This window comes from Pseudonaja textilis, chromosome 1 (assembly GCF_049901715.1).
Source record: "Pseudonaja textilis isolate UNSWEBS1 chromosome 1, rPseTex1.2, whole genome shotgun sequence".
In the NCBI taxonomy this organism is placed as follows: Eukaryota; Metazoa; Chordata; class Lepidosauria; order Squamata; family Elapidae; genus Pseudonaja; species Pseudonaja textilis.
In genome coordinates this window covers 171022496-171035420 of record NC_141990.1, presented here as the reverse complement: position 1 = coordinate 171035420, position 12925 = coordinate 171022496, and the positions used below count along the sequence as shown (strand labels likewise).

The following is a 12925-nucleotide window of genomic DNA, read 5'->3' as shown; positions in this document are numbered from 1 at the left end:
GATGGTTTTCTGCACAACTGTCAGGTCAGCAGTCTTTCCCATGATTGTGATTCCTACTGAACCAGACTGAGAGTCCATTTAAAGGCTCAGGAACCCTTTGCAGGTATTATAGCTTCATTAGCTGATTAGAGTGGGACACTTTGAGCCTAGAACCTTTTCACAATATTCTAATTTTATGAGATTGTGGATTTGGGGTTTTCATGAGCTGTAGGCCATAATCATCTCAATTATGACACATCAAGGCTTGAACTATCTTGCTTTGCATGTAATGAGTCTATCTCATACATTAGGTTCACCTTTTAAGTTGCATTACTGAAATAAAGGATATTCTATTTTTTCAAGTTTCACCTGTATATAAACAGAGCTTTGTAGAAAGACTGCCTAATTAGAACTACCTTTATGACAAATATTGCAAGCAAATATAACAAATTCCTCTTTAAAATATCAGCATATTAATATCTTGATTGATTATTTTAATCTCAGCAGAGATTATACTACCTGAGACTTCTAGAAAACAACAACTGAATAAAAAACTTGCTGGTGACCTTCTACTGCTGCACCATAGAGAGCATTTTAATATACTGCACCTCTGTATGGTTTGCCAATTGCACAGTGGCAGATAGGAAAGCACTCCAGAGGGTTAATGTCATTGCCCAGAAGATCATTGGTTGCCCACTCCCCTCTTTGGAAAAGCTTTATAGCTCCTGCTGCATTAACAAAGTTGAAAACATTCTCAAAGATCCATCTCATCCTGGGCACCCTTTTTTTGAACTATTACCATCTGGCAGACTGTACAGAATAATAAAAGCAAGGACAAATAGGCTGTAAAACAGCTATCCCAGGGCAGTAGCTCTTTTGAATTCTGCTGTATAGTGCAGTATTGATGTGGTGTCAGGGGTTTCCAGTTCAATGTGTGAAGGGAGAAGGATGTGTATTTGTGTTTATTTTCATGATCATGGTCATGATGTGCACTGAAGAAGGTGTTTGATTTCGTTGTACAAGGCGCAATGACAATAAAGTAAACTAAACTAAACTATTGTAATGTTAAGCATGTAATCTTTGGAGGAATAAAACACTGAAACAATCATAGAATAGTAGAATTAAAAGAGAACCCAAGGATCATCAACTCTCTGAAATACACAGGAAAACCAATTAAATATTGGTGAGATGATGACCCTCCAGCCTCTTATGAAAAACCTCCAGAGACCCAGAACTTAGTCTCTATAGGTAAACAACTTCAGATGTCACTTTTCACAAAACAGAACAGTTATTTTAAGTCTTCTGAAGTAACAAAGCAAACTAAGAGAAGACTTGGCTAAGGCATTTGCATCTGATTGGGGTACAAGCATGTATTTCTGTATTGTCCTCTATGACCCCATGACCTGATCTTTATCTTGTCTCTACATGATTGTGTTGTTTGACACAAGACTGGTTTTGCGATGGGGTTTTTTTAAGTTGTCATTGATGCTTTACTGTGTTTATATCTTGGTTTTTAACTTGTTTTATTGGATTGTTGTTTTTGTCATCAGCCCAGTGTCACTTGGGTGAGATTGGTGCAGTGGTGGGATTCAGCTGGTTCTCACTGGTTCACTAGAACTAGTTAACTATTTGCTCAGTTCGCCGAACTGGCTGAAACCTCACCCTGTTCGGGCCTCTGGAGGCCTCCCCCGACCTGTTACAGGCCGAAATGGAGCCTCTGTGGACTCGATCTGGCCCTCCTAGACCCCGTTTGAGCCTCTGGAGGCCTCCCCTGGCCTGTTACAGTCTGAAATGGAGCCTCCATGGACCCACTTATTCCTCCCCACCCCGTTTCCCATGGCTTTACAGTACTTAGTTTTCAAAGAGCTGCAGAAGAGGCTGACCCACATGGCAGATAAGCCAAAGTCTTTTATTCAGAAGCCGGTGAAACTGTAAGAATGTGAGATGTAAGGAAAACTGCTTTCCCCATCTGAATAAAAGACCAGCTTCTCTGCCATGAGGACCTGCAGGTTTAGTTTGAGTCCAGTTGGCCGTCATGGAGCAGCCTTCTGCTTGCTTCTGACTGGCTACTTCAAATGAGCAGCTTCAGGGATTGGGATGTGGCAGCCAATCAACAAGGGCTTGCAGTTCAGCCCAATGAGACAAAGCAAGCAAGCTCCTCATTGATTGGCTGCTGTTGCTACCTCAATCCCTGAAGCTGCCTTAAAGCACTAGGCCTGCTGGCCACATGGCCCTAAGCAAAAAAGCCTTTTACTCAGAAGCTGGTGAAAATGTTTTCCTTAGATTTCATGTACTTACAGCTTTTCCATCAGCTGAATAAAACACTTCTCTGCCATGGGTCAGCCTTTTCTGGACATCTGGAGATTTTCAAAAAATGAGTAATCCATGGGAAATGGGGTGGGGAGGAGGAAGTGGAATCTGGGATGCCAGCAAAGCAGGCCCAGTCTGTGGAGACCCAGTGGGGCAGGATAGGGGGAAAGCAATTGTGGAGATCCCTGGGGAGCATGAGATATCTCAGTGGATTGGGGGAGGCTTTGGATGGCCTGCTCCAGCACTAGGCCTCACATGCTGTTCCCCAGCCTGAAATACCTCATGTGCACTGAATGACCTGTGCATTCGATTAACAAATGCATTGAGGAAAGCACGGAGTGATCACATTCATTTAAACAAATCCCCAAGTTACAAATGTAATTGGCAGGCTCTATTACATTTATAACTGGAAGATTACCTAAATAATGAGAGTGAGTGAGGTTCTCAGAGAAGTCTTGCCTTAGCACCACACGAGTCCTGTGTCACGGCCACCCTGACCACACCCATCCCAGCCATGCCCACCCAGTTACATGCCCACCCAGCCATACCTACCCAACCAGTCATTAGCACAGAGAACTGGTTGTTAAATATTTGAATCCCACCACTGGATTGGTGGCCATACAAATCAAATCAATAAATAAAATCCCCAGTCCCTGAATGAAACAAAGTTAAATCTTTTTTAGCTTTATTGCTATTAAAATAGCACTTCCTCCTTTATTCCAGGAGTTGGTCAAGCTATATAAAATTCATCACACTTTTTCAAGAAATCTTGTTGCATTTTAGGACATGCAAAGGTTTTAGCAGCTCTTCCAATTGGAGGAGGATTTGATGTAATAAATACTAAATTGGTGTAAGTATCCATTTGCTTGGATTCACCACAATCAGGATTATAGTAATAATTGTCCAGTGACCCTCTTTAAGAGCCTCCTCCTCCTGGGGAAGGAAGAGAATGAGGTCCACCTGAAGGCACAGTTGAGAAAGTCCAGAAATATTTCACAAGAAGAGTTCTCCACTCCTCTACTCGTTGTAGAATACTTTGCCACCAGACTTGAAATTCTAGACCTAGAAAACCTTGAATTATGCCATCTTTGGTCTGATCTAAGTATGGTATATAAAATCATACATTGCAATGACTTACCTGTCAATGCAGCTTCAACCATAACAACACAAGAGCCCACAATAGATACAAACTCAAGATTAACCGCACCAAACTTGATTGCAAGAAATACGACTTCAGCAACAGAGTGATAAATGTCTGGAATACTCTACCTGTCTCTGTGGTTTCTTCCCCAAACCCCCAAAACTTTAACCTTAAGACTGTCTACTATTGACTTCACCCCTTTCCTAAGAGATCTGTAGGGGGCATGCATAAGCGCACCAACGTGCCTACCGCCCCTGTCCTGTTGTTTCTTTTATTTTTCTTAAATGTACCCATTTCATGTATTCATAACTATGTATATACTTATACCTATTATCTTGTAAGTGATTGACAAATCAAAATAAATAAATAAAAAATAAAGGGGCACGCTGAGGAATATGCAGATTTTCTGGAAGACAAAATTGCTTGACTTCGTTCCCAGTTAGATGCTGGGTAGTTGTTGATCAGATGGAAGCCCTGAAAGCAAGTTCTTGCCCTGTTATCTGGGAACAGTTTCACCCTGTTGCTCCCTAGGACAGGATCCTAGGGAGTATGCACACAAGCACCTGTGTTTTAGACCCATGTCCCTCCTGGCTTGTGAAAGCTTCCCAGGAGGTGATAGGCAGGTGGACTTTGGCAGTGATTAATGCTTCCCTACAGGAAGGGGCAGTGCCCCAGCACTTAATGGAGGCTGTGATCTGCCCTCTTCTTAAGAAGACATTGCTGGACTCCACCCAGTTGGATAATTTACAACCTGTCTCCAATCTTCCCTTTTTTGGGGAAGGTTGTTGAGAAGGTGGTTGTGCAGCAGCTGCAGAGGTTTCTGGATGAAACGGATTGTCTCAACCCCTACCAGTCAGGATTCAGGCCTGGATTTGGGAGAGAAACTGCATTGGTCAGATGATCTCTGGCAGGAGCGGGATAGGGTAGTGCATCCATCCTTGTTGTACTTGACATCTCGGCGGCTTTTGATACCATCAACCAAGGTATTCTCCTGGGGAGGCTTTGGGGGATAGGAGTGGGAGGCCTTGTGCTGTCCTGGTTCACTTCCTTCCTCTGGGGCCACTCTCAGTCAGTGTTGATAGGAGGGGAGAGACCCATCCCTTACCCACTATCTGGGGCTCTGCAGGGCTCGGTATTCTCTCTGCTCCTGTTCAACATTTATATGAAGCCACTGGGTGAGATCATCTATCACCATGGACTGAAGTATCACCAATATGGTGATGATACTCAACTGTATGTCTTAGCCCATGATGAGTTAAGTGATGCCATGTCCTCCCTCCTGCAGTGCCTGGAGGCTGTTAGGGACTGGATGGGGAGCAACGGGTTGAAACTAAACCCTTGCAAGACCGAGCGGCTCTGGGTTTGGGGTTCGTTGGCTTAGGGAGAATTGCCACCTTTGGTCTTGGATGGGGTGGCACTACCCCAAACAGATTCTATGCATAACTAGGGGTTTTCCTGGACTCACGACTCCTGCTCAAAGAGCAGGTAGCGGTTGTGGCCAGGAGAGCCTTTGCACAGCTGCAGGTTGTGCACCAGTTATGCCCTTTCCTGGACCAACAGTCCCTACTCAGTCACTCATGCCCTAGTCACTTCCTGTCTTGACTATTGCAATGCCCTCTACATGGGGCTGCCCTTGAAGAGCATCTGGAAGCTCCAGTTGGTGCAAAATGCAGCAGCCCACATGGTTTTGTGCAGACCCCGGTGTGCACATGTATCACCTCTCCTGCGGGAGCCGCATTCATTGCCGATTTGCTTCCAGGTGCAATTCAAGGTGCTGGTTGTCACCTTTAAAGCCCTTCATGGCTTGGGACCAGGTTATCTGAGGGAACATCCCTTGCCAGTCACATCTACCCAACCCATCAGAGTGGGGAGGCGGGGGATGTTGCAGGTCCCATCCCTGAAGGAGATACATCTGGTGGGATCCAGAAAAAGGGCCTTCTCTGTGGTGACCCCCCTCTTTGGAACATCATTTTCCCAGAGATTAGAATGTCCCACTCTCTAGTACTCTTCCAGAAGGCACTGAAGACCTGGTTCTGCCAGTGGGCCTGGGGACCCAGAACGGGATGGAGCCCATTAAATGGCTTGTGTGATCTACTGTTGCTGGGGCAGGGGGTGGGAGTTGAGGGGTGATTTTCTTATATTGTACTATATTGATTTATTTGATTCTTGTTGTTATTTTTTATTGTTTTAAATGTGGTTTTATATTCTGTAAGCCACCTTGAGTCACCATGGGCAACCGTAGGTTCACTTTCATTTACTCAAATGACTCAAATGTTGGTCAGTACACCCAAATCTCAAACTTCCTGCTAGCCACAGACCATCAGGGTAAATTGAACCGGAGTAGTATTATTTCTGCCTTTTCAAAGATCCTTGGGAGGAGTACAGAGGATAATTTTTTGCATTTTTAAAAATGTCCTATTTACTAGGCTAGTTGCAGGTATATCACGGAGCATCACTTTTCACATGCCCCCCCTGACCCCCAGCCTCTGCTGCCTGCACCCTTTGGGGAGTGTTCCAATATCTGGAATTGCTGATCTTGGAAATTCTTGCCCTGAAGACCCTGGGAAGGTGGGAGGGGACCCTTGGGCAAAGACTTTATTTGCCTTGTAGAATTTGGAAGTCTTTCAAACTAGACTTTGTTTATTAGGCGACTGCCCTGACTCCTTCATGAAAATTTATGGGAAGAGGCGATTGGTTTCCGAACATCCTCATTCTTCACTTGTTACCCTCCAATGTTTTCCCACCATTTCTTCCTTTTTCTTTAGGCAGACACTTTTGTTACAAAGAAACAGACTGCATAATGTCTGGTGATTAACTTTGCTAGGAGCCTTCTGTCTGGAGGCACTCATCTATCTGATTGCACTATGTTTGATCTGTTAAAATCAGATTCAAACATTTGTGCCAGCATTTTCTACCAAGCAGGTTAACAGATCTATAGTACAGCTGTGATAAATATAAGGACAAGAATAGGAACAAGTATATATGACTTGAATTGTTTGTGTTTAACCCTGTGATTGCATATTAATTTTCCAGACAGATTCCTTGGCAGTCGGCCTCAGGGGCTCCAGATCATCTGTGACAGGTAAGCTATCTACAATCATCAAATGAGCCCTTAAAGTCAGTCTATTCTTTGTGCTTAGTCTAAGATAAATCCAAAATAATAATAGTAATCAATAACAAAGCAATAAAGTGAGGATATGAGAGACTAATTTCATGTTACCTGAGAGTGAGAATTGCAGACCAAAGCTAGCATAATAATATGTAAACAATGATCAAACAAGGAGTGTATTCAATCAAATGTGGCACTTGAAAACAAATATGACCCCCTCCTCACTAAACAAATGTTCCCTGCTAGATTTACTTCCTGATTCTAGTTCTTGTAAGACTTTTTAGGCTTTGTACAACTTCTTGGGAATTCTCCCTCCCTCCCTCTTTCTTTCTTTCTCTTTTGAGTCCTTGCTTCCTCTAGGACCTTCTAGGCAAGACTTCCTAAGCTAAACAGAACTACTTCTCTTCCTAGATCCCACCTGCCTACCTTTCCTTTGAGAAGTCTGTTTAGAGTCACTAAGAGACTTCTGCTAGTCAGAAGGCAGCTAAAAATGAAAAACCTGCTAGTTAGACTGTTGGTGCTTTAATGCTTTGACTATACACTTCCTTCTGTCAGATCAGAGCATTGCCACTAAAACAAATACCCATACACAAATTCCCCACATATGGTTCTAGGATTCAGATCACCATTGGTTTTGACCTTGACAAACAAACTCAGCACTCGATGAATAAAGATAAATATTGTGGATTTGGAACTACATAAGGCACAGATCCCAGATACATGTCATTCAAAATATTCCATATTGTTTTGAGGCCTTTTTTTCATAGCTGAAGTGTAGGCTATGTCCCAGCTTGTACCTAACCACATAATTAAGCATGTCCTGGCAATAGCTTTCTTGCCAATGTAATCACATGGTGTTTCCTTCCTTTTGCATATCAGTTTAAGTTGTCCCTGATTTTATCAAGTAAAAGAGTAAATATTTTCCCCATTATTCTGACACTACAAATGACTATCTCAAGGTCTGGACTGGAGAAAGAGTCATCAAGTTCTCCATTTATTCTTGGTCAGCAGAAAAATATACTGGCATGAGATGTGCTATTCCTATCCCAATTCTGTCCTGTTTTATTTCTCAGTCACTGAAGTTGTCTCACTTTCCTTTGGGTTGAGGTAATATTAAAAGTATATGAGTGTCATGTATATTCTTAACTCTTCCATTGCAACTGAGCTACAGTTTGAATTCTGCTCTCAGTTTTGAATATGCTACTCTTTTGATTATTTCCTCTCTTGTGAAAAAAAAATCACAGACTTCAAATGCAGTTAGGGCCATATGTATGTTTTTGTTGGGAGGGTAATGAAAGAAGAGGAGGGAGCCGGTACAGGTGGGGTGATGCTGTTTCGAAGTGAAATGCCTGCTGGGATGGGTTGAGGAGAAATCCTTCTGGCTGAGTTCCCATGAGCCACTTGATTCTTTGAAGAAAGAAATAAACTCATTAAAAATTATAAAATACAAATGTTTTGTTTCCTTGCTTCCTCCCTTCCTTCTGGTTTACTTTGTAGGCTTTGCCACAGATAGATACATATACCTATTTGTTTATCTATTTGTATCCTTAAAAACCTTGAATCTTAAAGGAATCTGGGAACTGTTTGAATCAATAAATAACTACAACCTTTCCTTGTGGCTACTAAAGGACAAGAGATTCTGTGCAGGGTTGCTTACAAGATGAGACATTGTAATTACTGGTTGAGTGAACTTCTGGAGAACATTCTTCATAATTAATTAACAATGTTTGGCATAGTGACTTAAAACTTGACTTTTTATTCTAATGATGCAATGAAGATTCTGGTCTTACCTTTTGTGATGAATTTGAGGGATTGGCCAACTGTGCCATTCTTATATACAATTTTTATTAAAATGAAATTTTACATAAGAATAAAAAAACTACAGAAAATATAATAAAAACATAAAATAAAAAGTAGAAGTAAGGAGATATTAAAGAAAATGAACAAAAAAATGGAAGTTGAGAAAAAGAGAAAGAGGAAAAAATTAAGGAAGAGATTTCCAATTTTCTTTGCAGCAGTTACAAACATAGTAATTACAATATGCACCCTCCAAAATAGTATATCATGGTTTCTACGTCTCATAAGCATACCTTTTAAAATCAATAAATCCCCAAAGCATCAATTCAGTTTTATCCAAGCTATTTAATCACCTGTATACATTTCTTTGCATAAAACTGAACATTTTATTAACTCATTTAAAAAAAACCAGATATGTCAAACTAATTTCATTCAACTATACAAATTTTAAATGAAACAACAATAAGGATTATATTACTTTGCTTTTGGTCTTGTTTTACAAATAATGATTTCTTTTCCAGACTGATGATATTGAAAATAAATTCCACTGAAAGAACATATACATATGTCTCCAACCTTTAAATATAATTACTTCTCAATTTAAAACAATGTAGAAATTATTTGATTTATCTGTATATATTTAATTGAATACTAAATGTAAGGATAAACTTTCTTTTTCTTTCTCTCTTTTCTGTCTTATTTTTTTCTTTGGATTCTTCTGATACTGGCTTATATATTAAATTAATATTTTTGAAAGCTAACAGAGTTTGAATTCCTAGAATTTGGTTTTCCTCTGTTTTTGTCTTCTAGGCTGATCAAGGTGCCTGAGGCTGAAGACTTGGCAGGAAGAATGCTAAAAGTACATCCACAAAGTAGGATTTCTGCCCAACAGGCACTTTTTCATCAGTTCTTCAATCCCCTGTCCTCTCAACTGAGCCAACTTTCTGATGGTATGTCAATCCCTGTTCCCTATCCACTCTCAGGATATCAGAATGATTGTATTTATTTCAATACTTTTTGGTGGAACATAAAACACAGTCATGCATAAATGTGGTTAACTTTATTACAGCCTGTAGCCAGCAAATAAAACAGATCTTAAAAAGAAAAAAAGCATCAAAAACACAAACAAGGACATACAGTTTGGGCATGCCTTGTTTACTAAGAACATACGCCAGAAAACTCCAGTGAAAGGAACCAGGAAAGGCTATAAAAACCACATTCAGCCATTAAATCAAGAATAGACAATATTTTGAGGGCCTGGGTAGTTCTGGAATGTTTAGACCATTTTGCAATCAGGTATAAAGCATTCACTTCATACATTGCAATGTCCTACCTGTCAATGAATACTTCAGCTTCAACCAAAACAACACAAGAGCAAATGATACAAACTCAAGGTTAATCACACCAAACTTGATTGCAAGAAATACGACTTCAGCAACAGACTGGTCAATGTCTGGAATATTCTACCTGACTCTATTTTTTTCCCAAAACCCCAAAAGCTTTAACCTTAAGACTGTCTACTATTGACCTCACCCCTCTCCTAAGAGGCCTTAGGGGTGTGCATAAGCGCACCAACATGCCTACCATCCCTGTCCTATTGTTTCTTTTATATTTTTTTATTTTTCTTATATGTATCCATATATTCATAACTATGTTTTTACTTCTACCTATTATCTTGTAAGGCAAATGGGTAAGACCATAATCACCTCTTGTGATATTACCTGAGAAACTATTGATCCAATAAGTCTTGAGAAAATGATAGTGGCATTTACTGGAGGTTGTTCAAACAATGGGCAAGGCACTCACTAAGAAATTCTTCCTTACCAAAAGGCAGAGTATTGGACAGGAACACTTGTCTTCCAAGGCAGCAGTGTATACTTTACCTTTGTTTTTGTTTTTCTTTCTTCCTAGCACAGTCCATCTTCTCAGTACCTGGAGTGATGCTCAAACAAGAAATGTGTGACCTCTTTCTTTCCTCTCAGAAGGGCCATCAGGAAAATAGTTCAAGCCAGTTTTGGTGAAGGAAATGAAGGGACTTTTTTTTTCAAGAGAGAAAAGAGGCAAAGAAATAAAACCATATTGTTTATTATCACTAGCTAAGACAAATGGGGGATAAACTATATACATATTTTACGAATCCTGGATTTCAAGTTTTATGCCCAGTAATTGGATTAGCAATGGGTGGCAGTGGAAGAGATGTGGATATAATACAAACCCAGAACTTTTATTTCTGCAGTTCTAGGAGGAAATGCAACTCTTAACATTACCAAACTTTCCAAATGTGGGGAATGGAACACAGTGTACTACAGCATGTTTTATTTTCATCAGTTTGACTCTAAATTGTCCAGAACTACTATCCTACGCTGACCTTCTGCCATTGTTAATGGAATTATTCTAGTTTACAGGTTCTGCGTTAATGGAACCTTTTAAAATGTGCATTGTGGGTAACTGATTTAACATTTGGCTGAATTCTCTGCTTCCAAATTGCCTCATTCATGAATAATTCCTACCTTACCACCCCATAACATCAATAGCAGAAGATTCAATAGTAACTGTTTTATCTTTGTAGAGGGAAATATTTTTCCAGGCACCCAAACATGACTCTCACACTTTATATTTCCAAGACTGTGCTCACCAATTCTTGGAAAGCAAAGAGGGAGTTTCTGGGGTAATTTGATTCAGTAGTATTTGAAGGCTGAAGATTATTGTAATATTTAAAGTTCAAGTGATGTTATCCAATTTCATAGGAGATGTTTGTGAAAGCCATGCAACTAAATCTCTTGACTCCTAGATTCACTAGGTATGTTCCATAAGTGCATGGTGTTTTTTTTTTTTTAAAAAAACTGAGGCATAAACTTTTTTCATTTTTGTGGGCCAGAAAGAAGATATTATATTAATTCACACCTATTGCAGCAATACATTTAATCCTTTCGGACACAAATTGAGGAGTTCAAACATTTCAGTTTCCACTTTGTCCAGTGTTAAGTTTAATTCACCACGTTTTCATATTAATTTGATAAGTTTAAAAAATCATTCAAAAATCATACATATTTCTCTTTAATATAACCATAACCATATTGTTTACAACTTTGTCATGCATACATTTTTTCAATATGTTTTTCACAAAGTGTACATTTTTATATATTATTTTCATTAGTATAAGCAATTGTATACACCATTCTCTATTATAAATGTTTGTGCATATTTAATTGGAGAAATGGAATATTTTTTAAAAAAAACAATACTTGAGTTTTGTTGTGACTTGGTCTGAACATGCAAAATTTAAGTAATATTAAATGCAAGTGGAACTGGCTATACCTACTCTTTAATAATTTTAATTCCCTTTATTTTCTAACTGAAACTAATATTCAACACTGCTTCCCATCTGTGGATATAGAACTTACTCAGTTTGAGCTGGCCTGTATCTTTAAAAAAAAATCATTAATTTTGAAAGTTGTACATTTGTAAAGAATTTTCTAGCAAATGAAAACAGTTACCTAATTTGTGGGATACCTTATTTCATTTCCAAAAGTACACTCTGTCTCTGAGATTAGCAGAAATTAATACTGACTTTTTTTGCTTAAACATGTAGACATTCGTCTCCAAAATTTGCATTCAAAGGTGATACATAGATCTTTCACAATGCATTGACCCAAGACATTTACAAGTCCAGCTATTCTGTTCCATTCTTGTTCTCCATCCAGGTTTCCATTGTTCTTCAACACTGTAATGATTTGGGACTCCTGTTTTAGAGTATAGTCCTCTGAAGGATCTTAGCATTAATAAAATTTCAGGTGTCTCTAAGTCTGTTGCTTACCTCACAACTGAATTATCATCTAGGTTTGGCTACAGAGGTAATGCATTTCTCTCTCAAAAACTAGTATGAAGAGAGATCTCTCTCCCACCTCTAAGTCATTCCTTCAGAAGCTCTATGTATTTCTCTCAACTAAAATCTAACACCTACCCAATTATTTGCGATATTTGCTCTCTGGAGGGACAGACCCATCCAATACTAAGATAGCATTCTTCCCAATGCAAATAGGAAGACACAGAGCGCTGTTTTCTTCTCCTGGGAAGGTGTTAGTCTTCTTGCCAAGGATTGCTAACTGGCAAATCTTTGGATAAGATGTAGAATCTTTATTTTCCTTGCTGCTTCTTTCTTCCCATGGTCCCACTTTGAAATGCCTTTTCAACAACAATTTCCGCAGGTTTGACAGCCTATAGAAATATGTGATTAAAAGATTAAGATTAAAATACAATTGTCAGTTTTTTAATCTATATGTTGAAGACCTGAAGATATTTTTTACAATATTGTTTATGTAAAATACTTAGTGCAACAATTACTGGGAAAATTTCTGAACATTAAATTTCACAATGAACCAGAGAATATAAAGATAATTATATATTCTTCCTTTGCTATTACAAAGCTATATCAGGAGTTCCAAAGATTCCTGCTGAAGTATTTCTGTTAATGGAAAGCAGTAGTTTGGGAGAGATAAAAGTGAGTATTGTTAAATAAATGCTAAAAACACTGAGAAGATTTACTTACATGTTTCCCTCTTTCTTTCTAAAACAAGTGTTGGAAGTGT

General features: G+C 39.2%; 1 protein-coding gene across 6 annotated transcripts in view; it reads left to right on the top strand.

Moving 5' to 3' along the window:
• CDK15 (cyclin dependent kinase 15) overlaps nucleotides 1–12718 on the top strand; it is a 39657-nt gene extending 26939 nt beyond the window's left edge. For 5 of the 6 annotated variants that reach the window (XM_087919682.1, XM_087919684.1, XM_087919680.1 and 2 more), the window contains 3 exons: nucleotides 6464–6512; nucleotides 9147–9286; nucleotides 10248–12718. In XM_087919682.1, coding sequence (XP_087775808.1) covers nucleotides 6464–6512; nucleotides 9147–9286; nucleotides 10248–10357 — 299 coding nt within the window. In that variant the 3' untranslated portion in view covers nucleotides 10358–12718. The remainder of the gene's footprint in view (nucleotides 1–6463; nucleotides 6513–9146; nucleotides 9287–10247) is intronic. The other variant, XM_087919683.1, reaches the window with a different exon arrangement.
• Nucleotides 12719–12925: the final 207 nt, after the last annotated feature.